Genomic DNA, 18097 nt, shown 5'->3' with positions numbered 1-18097 from the left:
GTGCATGAGCCAGGAATCAAACCTGGGTCTTCTGCATGGCAGGCAAGAATTCTACCACTGAACTACCGCTTACACCTTTGTTTATAGCCTTGTACAGGACTTTCAGAATTACATTAAATGGTAGCAACGACAGTGGTCCTCCTTGTATTGATCTTAATCTTAAACGGAATGTGTCTAAAGTTTTTTCCATTAATATATTTGCTATAGGTTTTTGACATATAACTTTTATCAAGTTAAGAAAATTCCCTTCTATTTGTTAAAAGAGTTTTTATCATAAATAGGATTAGACCTTATAAAATGCTTTTATCATAAATAGGATAGTTACATGATTTTTCTCCACTGGCTTATTAATATGATGAATTACTGTGATAATTTTTTTCTGATATTGAAACATCCTTGCATTGCTGGTACGAACACTACTTGATTAAGATATGTTTTTTCATAATACACGTGAATTTCATATTTTGCCTTTAGAAATTTTTAATCTACTAGATTCCATTTCTATTTTCTTAGTGTTCACTCCACAAGTTTTACAATGGGTATTTAAGGAAGACTGAGGATATTCAATATCTTTAATCTCCTCAAGAGCATTCCAAGCACTAACTTATGTGCTATTGTTATCCAGTATTTTAGTGCATCCTTATCTTTTTAAATTTTTACAAATTAAGCATTAGTACATTTTTACAATGTGTTTATATTTACTTATATATTTCTTACCTATTTATTTGCTCACCTTTCCTTCTTGCAACCCAACTCTTCCATCTAGAATTGTTTTCCCTGATAATAGCAAACATATTATTTACTATGTTCTGAGCCGTTGAAATATATTACCTCATTTTAACCCCACAATAGCACTATGCATTATATACTATGTTCCTTATGTCTGGAGAGCATCCTTTATAATTTTTCTCTACATCTGTTTTTTTTGTTTGCCCTTTTGTCCTTTTATTTATTTATTTTTTAAAGAATTTTGCTGGGAAGAAGCATAAACATTCTCAAACCCATGAGAGTGTAAACAATATCTTAGGGAATGCATGGAAGTGGAAAAGAAAATTGAGAACCCTGGGGAACTATTGGTCTCATGAGCCTGCCATGAAGAGATGATGCCCCACTAAAACTGCAAGTCCCAGACCCAGACCCAAGACAGCGGAGGTCACCTTGGAGTGCTCCTGGGATGGAAGATGCCAGCCTTCCCCCAAGCAAGCCCATGCTCAGACACAGCTACCTTTCCTTTATCTAACTTCTGCAACCCTTACTCCAAAACTTAGCCCAAGAAGAACTAGTTTTTTGCTTAGAAATAACTGTTACTTTTCTGCCCCTCTGTGCTCTAAGAGTCATGACTGCTGTAGTTCAGAGCACTGGGGGTTAATTGCTATTTTACTGCTTGTGTTTAAAATAAGCAAGACTGACTCAGCCATGAGCATGAGCAGAGCTGCTGGACCCAAGAGTTCAGAAAGAAACGAACAGTGCGTTGAAAGCACTGGCCTTAGCTCCATCTTACTTTGCCCTCTCATTGGCTGTGGGTATCCTGCTCAGGAGTCTGTGAGAATAGAAAGCTTTGAGGAACAGTAAATAGGGACCCTGGGCGCCAGAGCTGGGAAACTGACTAGACCAATCAGATTCCATGCAATAAACAACATTGCAATAGCAGTGGAGTTTCCCAAACAGAAGTCATAGGTTCAGGTCATGTCTTTTCATACCTTTTTTCTGAAATATACTGCCATCTCCTGCCTCTCAGCCAATGGATCCTCTTCACCCTCTTGTAAGACCCAGTCACCTGGAACCCTGTTTTCTCTCTTCTAGAGTTAAGAATTGTCTACAGAAAGCAACACATGAAGCCATTTTCAAACTGACTTTAATCATTTTTGGCTGCCCAAATACTGTACATGCAGAAGCCATGTGAAGAGTTATCTCCTCGAGGGAATTGGCAAGAATGTTGTACAAAACAGCTGGCAGTCCTTCCTAGCTGTCCACCTGCCACCCAGGAATCACAACAAGTTTGGAAAATGCTGCACATATAAAACGTATAGAGCACAGATATAAAAGGCTATTTGCTTCTTATCTAAACAGTGTGCTTGTCAGGCCCTAGTAGCTCTCTTTCTTTGCAGGATGCATTTAGAAATTCTAAAAAAGGGGTTCCTGCTTCTTGTGGATTTACGTTCTAAAGAAGTTGATAGATCAGACCGTATTCCCCAAAGCAGCAGCCGCTCTGCCTTCTGAGATGATATGTCAGTCAAAAGATATTCTGGAGAGAGAAGTGTTCTTAAGAAGCAAGATATTTTGGAGGAAAATAAGTTCTCTCTCTCCTCCCGTCAGAGAGCATTTCCTTTTAAATTCTCAGATCTTCAACTTTTCCAGATATCATTCTAGAAGCAGAAATGAGGAATGACCCAGCCTCATCACTGGGGGACATAAAGACCTACTCAGGATGCAGCTGAGATTGTGACATCACATCAGCACCTTGAAAATTGTCCATTGTAGACAACCCTTAGTTATTTCTCATCATTACATAAGAATAAAAGAGGGAGAACAAAACCACGAAGAGGTGAAAGCAGAGTCAGTTAGGAATCCCAGAGTTCTGGTCAGAAGCAGCATCTGGGCATGGACCGGATGAGGTCTGGCACCGAATTTGGGCCCAAGGGCTGAAAGAAACCAGCCCATGGAACCAAGTGCCAGGTATACTAGGCTCACAACCATCATCTCCAGATCTGAGAATTTCAAAAGCTGGAGGGAACCATGGAGCAACTGGGTAATGCTCTGATTTTGCAGATGAGAAAGCTGAGGCCCAAAACAGTGAGGAGTCTTGTCCAAGGTCACAGTCCTTGGCATAACTGTACATGACAGCCTTGGATTCCCATTAGCCAACTGCCCAGGTCATGGACCAATGGAGCAGATGCTCTATTGCCCTGGAATTCCAAGGCCCCTTTCTGTTAGCCAAGTTGCCTGGAACACACAGTGCAGCTCTCATGGCCTCAGTGTGAACTGTTTGGGAGGTACAAGGCCCCATCCTCACTGGCCAAGCTTCTAGCCAGGGCCCTGGAAGGTTTTCCCAAAGCAGTAATACTCATGCTTTTCAATGAGCACTCGCCCCATGCCAGTCCAGGCCCATGAGAGAATGCAAATTTCTCTCACTGGTGTGGCTTCTTTCACAGGCACAGCCATGCTGGGCCCCAAAAGCCCAAGCTCGGGATTGGGGGGAGAGGGAGTTGCTTTGCTACATGGAAAGATTAAGCCCTTTGTCAGAGAACAAGGCCCCATTGTCAGGCATGCCATCATCTGAGCTGCATTTGTCCAGCTCAGCCGGAAGAGTTGGTGCCCAAGGAAGCCAAGTTCCTCTCTTTGGCATCACTCATTGCTCTGAGATGCTCAGGCACTCTTTCAAAATAAATCTTTCCCAGTCAGACCAGGCCAATCCAGCCCCCATCTAGGCCTCACCTACCCTTTCATCATGATTATTTTGTTTTGCCCCAATCTTTTCTGACCGGAGTGAAGAGCAGATGAAGGAAGAAAAGGCAAGGAAGGACTCTACATTCTCTTCTCCCTGGTCCTTCAGTGAAAGATAATCAAGTGCAGGAAGCAGCATTTTAAAGACCGTTTTTAAGTGCCAGGATATTGGAGAAGAAAACTGAGGAGAGGAAGAGAAAAGGCAGGCAGGAGTACACAGGGAGGCAGGCCTCTTCTCTTGCATCTTCCTGCAGCTACTGCAGAAATGCTGCTGGACCAACCCCTACCCCCAAAATCTGTGCCATCTCTTTCCGCCAAAGTGGAGGACAGCTCATCTACAGCATCAAGCAAAGACTGCAATTTCTTGCACAGAGTTTGCACAGTGCTGGAAGCAATCGGAGAAACACAGAAGAGCAGCTTAGTAAAGCCCTGCTGCTTTCTGGGATGAGGAAAATGGGGAATATGAGGTATTAGGATCTCTAGAACCCCCAGGGAAAGAGGAGCTCAGCATCTCCTGGGTATTGGGTCATGGAGTAAGGAACCTGGCTGCATGTCATGGGGTCCTAGTAGCGCCTTGTAAGATTGTGCTACTTTTATTTCTTTTTATTTCCAAAGAAGTACCCTTGGAAGTCTCTATTATCTTTAAAAGGGGATGGGTGGGTAGTGTCTGCTCTTCTCAAGGCTGGCAGTAGAGAGGAACTCAGTCATGTTTCCCCTGGTAGGTGTCATGCCCCTGGCAGAACCAGCTCGACCTCAGAACTCTAACCAGCAGTTATTCTAGGGGTGATGAACTATAGGGGTGCCCAATCTCTGGAATGCCTAGGTTCTACCTTAACCCAACGAAATACTGGGACTTGCTGGATACCAAGAGCCCCCAAATGCTCCTTTCCCAGTGGAACTGGAAGGTGGAAGAGACTGGATGGGGAGTTGTTTGGGAGCTGATTCTTCTCTGAAGGTTCAAATCCCTCTTGCCAAACCAAGACTTGGTCCCATTTACTGGAGCCTGATTGATACCAAAGGCCCATCTCAGACTTCCCCATAGGAGGGAAGGAGTCTATGTCAGAAGTGGCACAGACTGAACAGAACAGAAACATGAAGACAGATGCTCTGAAGTAATCATGCCTCCCCCTGCTCACTGCAGTGCCATTCCTGCCTCTGGTCACATCCTTACCCCCACAGGAGACAAATCCTGCCTGAGCAGAGGAAGAGGGCAAGCCCCCAATCTGGACCAGCACTGGGTTTCATGTTGGCTGAGGAGGCAATTGGAGCTCGGACACTGTACCTGGCAGAGAGCTGGCCCGAGCATAGGGAGAACTCTGGGGGAACCATGCTCCTTCCTTCCTCACTGTCTCCTCCTCAGAAGGCAGATGCTTTCTCACCCCAGTGAAGGCCAGGAGTCACAGTTCTGCTCTTTCCTTTCCTAGATCAGGCTACCTCCAAAGCAGCTTCTCAGTCAAGCCCATACCTCCAGGATGCAGAGAAACATACCCTTTATCCAACCACTCACCATCATGCATGCACCACAGCCCCACACAACTTCACCCTCATGGGAGAAATCCAGGTGAGGATTAGTAACTCATTTGGTACCACAGATTAAAAAGAATAATTCCCTAAGGTCAACTTGGGAAGAGTTGCCTCCCATCAGAGAGGTGGAATGGTAGAGCGGCCCACTCCCTGGCAGTTTGGGGAGCTGAGGATTGTAGGCAGTTCAGCCCAAGTTACCAGTCCACCAGGCCCTGCTCTGGGTAAAACTGTGTTAACCCATCCTCAGAGGCAAGGGGCACCGCGGCCTACAGCTGCCCAGTGGCAGCTTCCCTGCCTTCTTGCTCTGTCTTCCTGGTCCCCTAGAGGAATGAGGGTGTTGATGTTCCCCCATTCCCTGGGGGCGACTGCATACCTGGGTGTGGACACCCTGGGCTGCATAAGCAACTGTCTACACTAGCCAGTGGATCACTAATGAGCCTACCTCTCCAAAGGTGTTGGCTATTTTCACACCTTCTTGAGGGTGACTGCTCTCAAGGTGAATATTTCACAGATAGGAGGTAAGGTACCCTTCTGCAAGAAAGTCCTCCCCGCCACTACCCCAACAAGGTCAAAGAATGCAAAGATCTTTGCCCCAATTTTAAGAACATGAGAAATATCTACATTATCCAGTCCCAAACAATGGGATTGGGAAGAAAATTTCTTCATAAAACCTCAACCCAGCTGCCCCCTCACGGCCCTCCATTGCACACGATGGTTCTCTTCTTTGGTAATACAGGAATGGGGCTCAGGCAGGAGACAAGAGCCCAGGAGTTAACTGTATTCATTTCCTCTCTGCCCTTGCCCACTCTGTCTGTGGGCAGGACCAAGGGGTCCTGATTTCTTCCCCTAGTTTTCTTGAGAGGGAAGTTACAGGGCTCAGGTTTCAGTCTAATGCAGATCCTGCCCAAAACGGAGGTTTCTCTTGACTGATTTGGATTCCCTAAGAATCCACTTTCATCCCATCCAGTATTGATGAGGAATGGAGCACAGGCATTCAAATTTCATGACCTCTTCATTGCTACCCCTGAAAGCTCTCCTCTGCCTCAGGTACTTGGGCTGGAGTCAATTCAGCACTTGGGGCCGATGTCTGGGGAAGAGGCAAAAAGAGGGCCTTCCCCATGTCTTGGCCCCTCCTGCTACCTCTTTCCTCCCCACCAGACATGGACCCAAGGGCTGCTTGGTCCATCTCCTGGGCCATCTCACCTTTTGCTTTCACTTTAGAACCAAAGGAGAAGGACAGGTTTGGGCATTCCTGAGCCAGATTTCAGAATTCCCAGCAGGCATCTCACAAGATCCAGTCTAGGAATTGGTCCCTACCAACAGGGTCAAGTCAGGGTTTGAGTAGCTTTGAGAAGCACCAACCAGACACGGGTAGGGGGAAAGAAAGCAAAGAGCAGGGGAGGTGTCTAGAGCAGTTCCAAGGGGCAGTGATAGAGGGCAAGAAGGCAGGGAGGCCGAGAGGGGTAAGTATTGCTTGTACAGAGCTGGTGACCATGGCAGTCCAGAGCCCGGGGCCAGGTTGTCCATGGACCCAAGACACTGGAGCCCAAGTGAGTCTGAGCTCCCAGACAGGGAGCTGGTATGGAAATGAACAAAAAATAGAGCTCCAAATGAGCAACTTCATTCAGCCAATCCCCAAAGGTCAGAGTTCTCAACAGTGGCTCAGAACCAACCTCAACCCTTCTCACTCTAGCAAACAGGCCTACCCTCTGTACCTCCTCCCCAAGCCATGCCCCACAAAGGATAAGCTCAGAGCAGATAGAGAGCAGGGCCACCCTCGGGGCGTGGGAATACACAGGTATCTCCAGGGACTGTCTGCTTTGGCAGATAACATCTCCTCTGAGGCCGACCTCCTGGATGTCAAGATCTTGGGGCCCTTTGGGAGAGCTCCAGGGTAACAATAGAGAGGTCAGAGATCCCGAATGTCTGGAGCCCTGCATGTTGGAGGACAGGAGGCTTGCAGGGAAGGATAAGGTGAAGAACAAATGCTAAGAGAGACACCTGGCACCTCCCTCTAAGGTATCTGACCAGCTCCTGGGAACAAGACCTCGTTGTGTTTTGCCTGTGGGAAGGAGAAACCTCCAGCCCAAGGGAGTAAGCAACCTCAAAGCCCTCAGCTCCCAGGGCACCTTCTGCTTCCCCTGGGGCCCTGGGGCCCGGGTACTAGATGAGCATGCTGCATGCTGCAGAATGCATGTCATGGGAAGAGCAGCCAGAGCAGCTCGCATGGGGAGAAGATGTGTCAGGGTAGGGTGAGCTTCCCAGAGGGGCCTCAGTGTGGCCAGCTGCAGTGGATGCTACATTCCTCAAAAAAGAGCAGCAGTGCTGGGGAGAGGCAGAGGATGGAACAAAGAATGAGACAGAAAACTAAGCAGAGACCACCAAGAAGAGGCACCAGGCAGGATCGGCCGACGGCCGTATGCCCCACTTCCATCCCTGGAGACACCTTTGGGTTTCTTTTCAACGAGACACAGCGCGACAGATTTTAGCTCATGTAGTCACCAGGACTGACTATCCCCAGACAAATGAACATATATATAAATGTGGTCACACTACACATACACACACAAATGCACACACACGTACACTACAGTCTCCACTGCCAGCTGGGGCGAGCCCAGTAGCCAACAGGCATGCAGCAGGGCAAGGGGGGGCATAAAGACACAAAGACTATGTACAGGGAGGTGGTGGGGGGTCAGCTGGCACTCCTTCCCATACCGCCATCCTGGCCTGAGGTCCTTAGGAGCATGAGGGGCTGGTGGCACTCTCCAGGGAGGACTGGGATAGGCGCCTGGTGAGGGAGCTGAGCGTGGAGTCTGCCACTGAGGAGGTGGGGAAGAGTTTGTACCAGCCTGTGACTGTGGCACTCAGGTCCAGCTCGTCCAGCATGATCTGGGCCATGCCCATGAAGCACTTGTGGTCCATGCGGCCGTAGTCGCCCCAGACAATCACCTGCCAGTAGAGGGGAAGGGTAGGAAGGACTGAGCCACCTCCCGACTTCAGGAACCTGCAAGTATCTCCAAGACTCAGATGGGGCACACAGCACCAGAACCGATTCGGGGCATCAACTGACCGAGCATTTATAATGTGCCAGACCTGTTCCTATGGACTGGCCCTGCGTTAGCTCCCTCATCACAGTGAGCCAGCTAGGCAGGGGTGCTGTTTATTATGTCCATTAGGCAAACTGCAGCTAGGAAGGGTAATTAATTGGCCCAATAATACACAGTAATTGGTGGCAGAGCTGGGATCGTGTCTGGCCCCAGAGCCTCTTGGCATCCCAGACGAGAGCTTTCCCCAGGAAGGAGCCGACTGAGAGGCCAGGCCCTGGGTCAGAGCCCAGCTCTGCTGCAGCCCCACCCCCACTGGCCTCAGCATTCCCATCTGTAAAACTAGAAGAAGGAGATAGGTTAGCTCAGTGATTATCCAACTTGTGTTTTTATCAGAGAATTTAATGGAATCCCAACATATAAAACACAGATTAAAAGAGTTTGACCCGATTAAAGTTGTAGGGGTGGAAGGGGGGGCAGGCTACTCAGCCTCTCCCTTTTCCCCCAAGATTTCCCTCCACAGAACCCTAGAGTTCTGCATTTCTTGCTGTTTGCACCTCCAAAGGTAGATAGCCTTGTAGATAGCCATGGAAACACCTCTGCCCAAATCTGGGCACAGCCTTGGACAAGATTCAGACAGCCCCAAGCAACCCCCCGTTGTGGCCTCTTCTCAGCCGCCACCATGAATTCTCAGCGAGCAGCTGCCCACGTGCCCAGCATGCTGTCCTTTACTTGCAGTCTCTCATTTAATTGTCACAGCACACCACCTGCAGCCAGTAAGGAACTGAGCTGGAACTGGACCTTAAGACTGAGTGCAGAGACCAATTCATCACTATGCTGTGTCTACATAACCTATGTGCACCTCAGTGTCTTCATCTACAAAATGGGCATGGTAATCCCTCCCTCCCAGGGCTGTGGTGAGGGGCAAACAGCCTAAGGTAGGTGGAAGGGCTGCGCTATCCTATACCCGTTGGGATGGGAGCTGACCTGCACAACCACTAGCTGAAACCTCAAGCAAGTCATTTCATCTCTCTGTGGCTGTTTCCTCTTTGTCAAATGGGACGATCCTGTCTCCTGCACAGGAGCATTGGATTCATGTTTGGAAAAGTACCCAACATAGTCCTGGCACTGAACAGATGACTAATAAATATTAGCAATTGTCGGGTGCAGGAGGATGCAGTGGTCAAGCAAATCATGGGCCCGTCTACTAGCTATGCAACCTGAGCGATCCTTTCTGGACCTTGATTTTCCAAACGCATTAATCAGGGGCAATAACACTTCACTGGGGTCTGAAAATAAATAAGTAAAGAATATTAATGTAGCTGGTAGAGTCCCGGGCACAGGACAAATCATAAATGAAAAATTTTTAAATTACAGCTTCCAGCCTCTGGGGGGTCTTCCCCACCCACCCTGTAACACTCACCTGCAGCACCTTGCCCTGGGATCCCTCATCAAAGAGCAGAGCCTGCTGGTACAGTGGGTCGCAGGTCTTCTTGGCCACCTTTGTCTTCTTCTTGGCCAAGCAGGCCCCATTCTCAAGCAGATAAACCTTGATATAGGTGGCTGAGGGGCAGGAAAGAGCATAGGAAGAAGGTCCCAGAGAGGCTGCTGTGACCTGCTCCAGCACCTAACCTTCAGGGGATCCTGGAGGTGAGCAGACTGACTAGGGTGAGTTGACCAGTGGACAGCACGGAAGAGGCTGACTCCAACCCTGACTCATCCATCCTCTGCAGCTCCCCCCACCCCTCTACTCTGGTCTTTGAGGCAGGCCACAACTCCAGTGCCAAGAATACGAATTTAGGCCACTGGAAATCTCAGGACTTGCTAGACCCGGGGCTCAGCTGCATGTCTCTCCCTGCCAGGCCCCCATTTCCAAAAATCCCTACCCAGATGCTCAGCCTCACCTGGGAGGGACTTGGAGCCTGGTTTGGGGGTCAGACCCCGAGCCTCAATCACTTCCACCTCCAGCTGGCCACTCCGGTCCATGATGGCAATGTGCACGTCCCCTGCAAAGGAGGAGAGGGACAGTCCAAGCAGAGGACAGTCCAGATTGGCATGCCAGTCTGCAGAGAATGCACAGTATCATGGGAAAGGGAACAAGGCAGAGAAAACTGTGTGTGCCCAAAACTTCTCTTGGGAGACCACTTTAAGTGCCTGGGAAATACCTTGATAAGTCACTTGGGGTAACATGCTTGGGTAACAACAAATGGCTGCTAAAGTCCCATCTGTGTCTGCTAAGCTGAGAGCTTCTGTTTTACTGATTAAGCAGACAAAGCTAGTTTGGGAACAGAGCTGAACTGCTCAGGAAGACATAAGGAAGGCTGCAGGCTCGTGGCTCTTCTTCTCCCACTTTCCCTACAACAGCAATCCTCATTGTTTCCCTAAATATATATTGGACAAATATTTAAAGAACATCACTTTGAAGAAATGAGTTATGAACCTGCCCAGGGCAATGAGGCATTATCTGGGAATGAAGGCCTTGCTCTTATGTAGGTACCCTTGCCAATGGAGGGACGGAAGGCCAGCAGACTTCCTGGGTGCACAGAACTGCCCCACACTCCATGCTCCCACAAGATGGACTTTTCCAGCTGGGAAAAGGTTCTGTGTGTGGAGTCATGTGAGTTATCTGATTTTTGGAAAGTTACAGCTTCATTTAACATAGATCAAAAGAATTTGAAATTTTGTATTATTCCCGTAGAATATCCTTCCAAATGGTCGACAATCATAAGCCCAATCCAGAAAAATTAAAATGGGCCAAACTTTGGGTATGGCCACTTGCTTTACATTCTCTGAGCCATGATGTAATTGTTTGCATTTGCATGCTTGGGATTATGGGGATTTTCTACTTCCAGGAGACATCCTAGTCTTCACCTTCCTCCCTCTAGCTATTCCTGACCTCCTCATTGGGCAGGAGGAAGAGTCTCAGGAATCCATCTCCTTCACGTCTCTCTCCAAGATCCTTAACAAGTTTAGTGAATGCAAATCTGTCCTTCCTATCTTTGAACACCAGGGGGCAGCACACACAAACGATATAGGTTGCCATGGCACTTAGCCTTGTGGAGTGGTTGACCCTTCTCAGTGCCTCCCATGCCAGGGCTGGACCTAGGGCTGGGGTGGGGGTGGGAGGCAGGCTCCCTGGGCCTTTATGAGCTGAGAAGCAAGAGCTGGGAATTAGCCAAACCCAACTCAAGAGCCAGATGGGAGGTGACTTCTCCCTCTGAGTGTCCCTGAGGGCTGTCTTCCAGCACATAGGAGTTCCCATGTCATCACTTTCAAGAGAGACAGGAAAGTGAAGCAGACAGAGCCCAGCTTGGAATGGAATCCCAGCGCCATGGTGTGACACCATGTGGCACTGTCTGCCCCTAGGCTTCCTCATCTGCTGTTAGGGTCAAAGATCAAGCACTATCCAGATAAGGGCAAAGGAATCCTCTGAGTGGGGAGGTCTGGGCTAGACCCTGCTCAAGTTCAGCTGATGGGGAAGGAGGTGAGGTGAGGCCTGGGGAGGAGTTACTTGAAGCCAACAGAGCCAATATGGGAGGGGTGAGGAAAGGAAGGGGTAGGAAGGCAGGGGAGGCAGGGGATGAGTTGATCTGAAGGCTCATGAAATGAACCACAACTGCAGGTAAGAGGACCAAGCTTAGATTTAGGAAGCACTTCCCAGCTGCAGGGAAGAAGGATGGAAAATTACTCTAAGGCTTCTAGGTTTCTGGCACTGTGTTGAGGGTAACAAGTCAAACAAGATACAGTTCCTAGGGATTAATTAAATATTTTGTGGGAAATAAATAGATTGCCAAACCAAGGTGTATCTTGTTATTCCCATTTTATAGATGAGGAAACTGAGGCTCCAAGAAGGGAAATGATTTGCCCAAGGTCACACAGAGAATTAGTTGCAGAATAAACTCCTTGAAAGCAGATGCTGTGACTATTTTTACTCACCATGTATGCCCAGCACTAAGCATCACTTGGCACCCAGTAAGCAGTGGATAGTGAGTGGGGAGGTGAGGGAGGCATGTGCTGTAAATCTGCAGGGTGGCTCACCAAGAAAGGCTGGACCCCTTCTCTGGTGGAGGGATGATGAGTGCTACACTGACTCCTTTTTGCGGGCACAAAAGCCCAAGTGAGGGCTCCTTTCTGCTGCTCACACAACATCAGGGGCCCCACTGAGCTCCCCTTTCCTGCAGCATGGCTGCCACGACCCCACTTGCCCACCCTCAGGAAAACTCACCCATCGGAGGGGTTGCCAGTGTCTGTCGCCCCACAATCTGGGCTGGTCCCAGGCCATCCAGGAAATCGCTGAACTGGCTCTCAGCCCCAAGGCGGGTGGTGGGGAAGATAAACCTGAAGAAGAAGGCAGAGTAGTATGTGAGGGTGTCTGGGCAGCCTTGAGGTGGGGGAGTGGATTGGCTCTGCCCCCAGGGACTGAGCACTCCCTTCTGTGCCTCAATGTCTCCTGTGCATAAAGCAAGTGAACTATTCTGGTGGGGGACAGAAAACTGTTTCTGCACATAAAAAAAAAAAAATACTTTGAACACTTTGGAAATTCAAAAACCTTAAGCTCAGTAAAAGAAGGACAAATATTGTATGATCCAACATATATAAAATATCCACTCATTTGAGCCATAACAAAGTTTTTACATTGAAAGGGATTTTAGGATCATATTTTCCTTCCAAATGCTTTCCTCTGGAGCTGGGCAATGTGTAGGTATTGGGAGGTGGGAGGCCCCTTCCTAAAACATTCAGAAGGAAATAACTGTTCCTGGATCCACCCAAGTATTTAGATGGGAAATAACAGCCTGGAGCTACAGGAAGATAGGGGGCCCAGGTACCAGATCTCTAGGAGAGGGGGATGGAGAGAGGTAGAGCGATCAGAGGAACCCAAGACATCTCAGCTCCAAACCAAACCGGGAGATTGTCCTACCATGTGCCAGGCTCTGGGACTACAGGAGCAGGGAGGCGGGGAGGAAGGCAGGGACTGTGGAAGGGGGGGACGCGGCTGTGGGGGCTGCACGCACGTGCCCTCCGAGCTGTTGCTGTTGGTGCTTCCGTCGGTGGACTCCCGGCTGCCCTGGCGTGTGACCCGGCTCCGCAGCTCCACCGCGATGCCCGTCTCCGTGCTCCGTCGGATGTTGCTGCGCAGCTTCTTGGTGGTCCCTTCTGTCACCCCCACCCCACCCCAAGCAGAGGGAGGGAACAAGGTTAGATCACAGACCAGCCTTCTCAGCAAGGGCTGCCAAAGTCATCCTTTTGGGAAGGGCAGAATGAGCAGCAGCTCTGACTGGAGGCAGGGGCATGGCTGAGATGACCTCTAGAGCTTATCTGCAGCTTTGACACCTGGCTCTGCTCAGGACAGGGACACAGAAAAGGCAGGCCAGAAAGATGGCTGGAGGCATGGTGGGCAGGGGAACCATATCACAGAGCCTCTCTGTCCCCCACCCTGGCCTTGTCAGACTCCCCTGATGCCCACCTCTCACTCCCTTTCAGTTCTTGCCTCAAAGGGTTAAGTGTTCCTTTCTGTTCTGGAAAGTTTGCTTTCTATGAGAATCCCAGATTTATCTTCCCTCTTCTAGTACCCTCATGGACCTTATCACCCCCAGATCCCATGACCCACATCTCCAACACCTTCACAGACCCTATCAAACCCCAGGTGAAGCCTAGCCACTCTCGAACTAACATGCCTTCTCAAGACCGATCTGAACATGTAGAGATGGAGAGGCCATTAGTGAAGCAAAACCAAGAGGACTGCTAGGGTGACCTGAATTGACCCTGGCTTTGAGAGAAGTCTGCATAGTAACCCCCGAAGCATGCAGTGAGCACCCACCCCTGCATCTTTATACCTCCTGCTCAGAGGGTTCTCCACCAGCACTCCAGCTCCCCTCATCGACCTTGCAGAGAACGTGCGGTACCTCCCCTCTCCTATCAGCGCACCATCCTGTCTGGGTTTCCATGGCAACCTCCTCAGCATTGTAGTGTGGTCCCTTTAGACACCCTCTCCTCATAGGGGGTGGGGTGGGGAAGACACTGGTGAAGGGTTTGCAGGGACTTCCCCTGCTGAAACTTGGCTGCCTACAGCGTTTGATGGGGAGGGAGGTGGCACTCAGATGGACCCTGTACCAAAGGAGCCATTCGCTGTCATTGGTTAGAGGCCCAGGCAAATTAAGAGAGGAGTTGCCCACAGGGATGGGGAGAGGTGGGTGGGGGGTGGACAGCATCACCCCACTGAAAGCAGTTGAGAAGGGGGAGCTGCTTACCCCAGAAGCCTTCTCTCTCACCCATATCCAGTCGTGGATTGGGGAGGAGACTTTTAAGACTCCAGCCTGGGAAAAGGATTTTATTCTACCTGCTTTGCCCTACTTATCTTTTAGGAAGTCCCTGCTCAGGGAGGGAAGGCTGAGGGGGCCGGCATTGTTAGTAGATGGGATGCGGGTGGGGCTGGGGCATCTGGGCTCTGGGCAGGAGGTGAGGAATAATGCCTTCTCGGAAATCACCCCACCTTCTCTGATAGCAGAACAGCTAGAACATCCAGGAATCAATCAATCCATCAGCATGTCTCTCTGTCTCTCTCTCATACACACACACACACACACACATACACACACACATACACACAGACTCACATTAGCTCATACATATTTCTTTCACACAGCCAGGCATAAGCAGACACAGGCAAATGCCTTCCACCACAAATATGACTAAAGTAACTTCACATAAAAGGCCACATGTACATTGATACAACAAGCACACAGATCATATTTTGTGCCACCAAGTCTAAGCTAGCATACACACGATGTCCTCTGCCATGCAGACTCAGGTCACACGTGTGACCTTCACACCATAGCACCCAGAGCTGAACCCATCCACTCAGTCACCCACATAGATGTAGATGAAACCCACAAAAGGTGTGTGAACCACCACTCAGAGAGCTGGATGATAGCGGTGGGTGTGAGGGACTCTCCCTGTCTCTGGCTCCTAATTCTTACATCCCTTCTAACCTGGTTAGGAGGCAGATGAATCTGGGGTGGGGGTTGGGGGTCTGCAAGTAATTCTTCCTCCCCCTCACAGCTCCACCCACCTCCAACACACCCTGAGCTGAAACCAGAGCTTTATGACCTCACCACTGCCTTCTCCTCCCCACCCCCATCCTCCCTTTTCTAGAGCTCAGGAAAGCTTTCACCCACCTAGGAGCAAATTTACTTTCTTTGATCAGACTTGCCCAGCCCAGTGTGAACTCTTGGGTAGGGGAGTCATGGAATCCTGAAATGTTAGTGATACCCAAGAATGCACCCATTTCTTGGGACTCCAAAGCTCTGAACCCACTCTCTTCACTGCTCCCCACAACTTAAAGATTGTTAGATCTAGGAGGAAGCTTGGGGAGAGTATTTTGATGAGGTATCGCCGTTTCCCTATTTCATAAATGAGCTAGATCCCAGGTCTGCAGACTCTCCACGGGTATGCTACTTCTCACAGCACTCCACCAGCTCTCCCCTCTCCCATTTATTTGAGTTGTGATTTGGCAGATTAAGTTCTATATGCTCTGAGTAGGGAGAAGGCTCTTGCAACCTCAGAGAAAATTCCTCCACTGGCTATTTACCTGTCTAGCCTCTGAGCCCCTGTCGATCTGAGGAGTAAATGTATACAGCCTTTCTCTCTAGAGAACTGGGCCAAGTTGCTTGCAATAATTTTATGATCCCCGGAGATGACGGACTCCAGGAACCATCCTATCTGTCTTGCCATATCACAGCAAGGGAGGGGCAGTCCGAGCCTCCTGTAGCACTCTCAATGGCATTTCCTGGACCGATCTTGAGCCCTCCCCAGACCTTGACCCAGAACCCACAGCCCTCAACCCAGGAGGTCAGAGTTACTCTCCCTGGTACTGAAAAGAGAAGCTCCACTCGATCAGGGGCTGGGACAGCCCAGGCTGGCCCACGTGGACTCAGCCTGTGTTAGGACAGAATGCACCCATTTCTTGGGGCTCCAAAGCTCAGAAGCCACTCTCACTGATCCCCACAACTTAAACACTGTTAGACCTAGGAGAAAGCTTGAGGAGAGTATTTTTAGCCTCATTTTACAGAAGAGGAAACTGAGGCCAGTGGGAAAGTGACTTCTCCAAGGTCCCATGGGGATTTATAGAGGCAGCACTAATTCTCTAAAGTTTTGGTATAAGGTTTGTGAAGCCTACACTAGGGTACCATGAGGAATACACAGGAAGATGGGAGGCAGAAAGCAGGGGAAACAAAGAAGAGGCTGATACAATAGTCCAGGCCAGAGATTATGGGGCGTGAACTAGGACAGAGGCTGTGAAACAGAGAGGGAGATGGGTGGGGCTCTAGTCAACTGTAGGATATGGCTAACCTGGGAGAAAGGAGGCACCAGGGAAGGGCAGGCACCCAAGGTACCCAAAGCCTAGTAGAGAGACACCCTTCTAGGATCTTTTCCCAGAATGGAATTTTCTGGAGCCAGACTCTCCCAACTAGGATGGGGCTCCAACTGCCAGGGAAGACCCGATGGATAGGGACAGCCCTAGACCAAGCCCAATTCTAGGTACACAAAGCTGGGACAACAGCAACCTCAAAGTCTGGGAGAAAAAAAATGGGGAGAAAGAATTACAGTTGGGAAAGGAACGTGCTGCAGGGAAGAAGCAGTTTGTGGAGGTGGAAAACTCACTTCTCCCTTGACCTATTGTATTACCATGGGTAACAATAATAGCATTGTCCCTTGGCTGAGTACCTACTATGTACCAGCAAGAGGCTGGGTGCCTTTGCACGTGCTATCTCATCTAATCACCTGGACAGCTCTGCAAGGCATGCAAAATTGTCCTCATTCTACAAACAAGGAAGTGGACTGAAGTCATCTAGCTAGGTGTGGCTCTGAAGGCCAACTGCAGGCCGTTCTCCAGGAAAAATTCCTTCTATCTGAGCTCTGGATGCCTCACCAGTAAATTGAGTACATTGGATGAGATGATCTCAAGGGCAGGGAAATGGCTATTAGATGATTCATAGAGACCTTCAGTTACAAAGGCATCTGGGCACTCCCCCCTGGCTCCAGGCCCCAGGACCTCAGCTGTGTCCTCAAATACCAGAGCAAATGATCCAGAAGCCTAATGATGGTTCATCTCTCCTCAAGGCTAGGAGGTCTCCCGGGTGTCAGCTCTAATCCCTGCCTGCTGACTGAGGAAACTGGGTAGCCAGACAGTCTCAGGCAGATCAGTGGAACATCTCCCTGTGTCTCAAACCCCTACCTTAGCTTTGGAAAACTGTCCCTCCAAATCCCTTTGGGCTTGAAACTGAATAACTTCAATTCCTGGGCTTGGTCTCCTGGAGGCCGACTCCTGGGGTCCAAGAATTCCATGATATCTAGTTCTCATCCTTTATTCTTATTCCCAGCCCTTGGTCCTATCCCAGCCCTCCCTACCCTGACCCTACTCCTGGGTCCCAAATCCCAATTTCTTCATTTCCCTGACTCTCTAGTGCCAGGCCTACACTGCAGGTTCAGAGGCCATACCTCCCTGGGGGCCAGTGATAACCTTAAGCCCCTTCCCCACCTAATAATCCCCGAGCCAGAAACCACATCACAGCTTGATTTCTGGAAAAGACCATCTCACGTGCTCCTATAGAGGGCTTTGTAAAAATCTATTTTAAGGCCTGGAAAGTCCCCCACCTCCAGCCCCAACTGGGAGTCTTGATGAGCATTCTCCCTGGATCCTCGGCACCCCCGCCCCCTCTCCACCCCCATCCAGCTGCCTATTTGAAGGTTTCTTGGGGAAGTTGCTACTCTGAGCAAAATAAGCAGGAAGAGATTTTAAAACAAACCCAGCTGGTGTCTGGGCTGGTGTCGCAAAGTGAAGGAAGCAGGGTCCTGGCAGGGAAGGCAGGTTCTCCTGTAATGTGGGGTCCATATGTGACTGCATATGACCAGGGGGGTCACCCACAGGTCTGAGCATAACTGGGATTTTCAGAGCTAGGTGTCTGGGAAAGTTGAATGTATTTATCAGGAAGTAGCTGTTAAGAGGTATGTGGGTATGGCTTTTGGGAGGTATGTGTGTATGAATGAGTGATGTCTTTCTGTGACCACGGGCATGTTTAATT

General features: G+C 49.5%; 2 protein-coding genes across 17 annotated transcripts in view; one reads left to right on the top strand and one right to left on the bottom strand.

Moving 5' to 3' along the window:
• LOC143674416 (uncharacterized) overlaps nucleotides 1-3772 on the top strand; it is a 149083-nt gene extending 145311 nt beyond the window's left edge. For 7 of the 11 annotated variants that reach the window (XR_013171045.1, XR_013171046.1, XR_013171041.1 and 4 more), the window contains one exon: nucleotides 1804-3772. The gene's annotated coding sequence lies outside the window, so the exon portion shown is untranslated. The remainder of the gene's footprint in view (nucleotides 1-1803) is intronic. The other 4 variants (XR_013171048.1, XR_013171049.1, XR_013171051.1 and 1 more) reach the window with 2 other exon arrangements.
• The window catches only part of RIMS3 (regulating synaptic membrane exocytosis 3), a 37199-nt gene continuing 20515 nt past the window's right edge, over nucleotides 1414-18097 (bottom strand). For 2 of the 6 annotated variants that reach the window (XM_077150109.1, XM_077150110.1), the window contains exons 5-9: nucleotides 13028-13169; nucleotides 12241-12353; nucleotides 9920-10078; nucleotides 9439-9578; nucleotides 1414-7920 (exon numbers count right to left, since the gene is read on the bottom strand). In XM_077150109.1, coding sequence (XP_077006224.1) covers nucleotides 7708-7920; nucleotides 9439-9578; nucleotides 9920-10078; nucleotides 12241-12353; nucleotides 13028-13169 — 767 coding nt within the window. In that variant the 3' untranslated portion in view covers nucleotides 1414-7707. Of the gene's footprint in view, nucleotides 7921-8408; nucleotides 9305-9438; nucleotides 9579-9919; nucleotides 10079-12240; nucleotides 12354-13027; nucleotides 13170-18097 lie in introns of those variants that run through there. The other 4 variants (XM_077150112.1, XM_077150114.1, XM_077150111.1 and 1 more) reach the window with 4 other exon arrangements.

The sequence above is a fragment of the Tamandua tetradactyla genome, chromosome 2 (assembly GCF_023851605.1).
Source record: "Tamandua tetradactyla isolate mTamTet1 chromosome 2, mTamTet1.pri, whole genome shotgun sequence".
Lineage (NCBI taxonomy): Eukaryota > Metazoa > Chordata > Mammalia > Pilosa > Myrmecophagidae > Tamandua > Tamandua tetradactyla.
The sequence above is the reverse complement of the archived record's forward strand: the minus strand, read 5'-3'. Positions and strand labels throughout refer to the sequence as shown.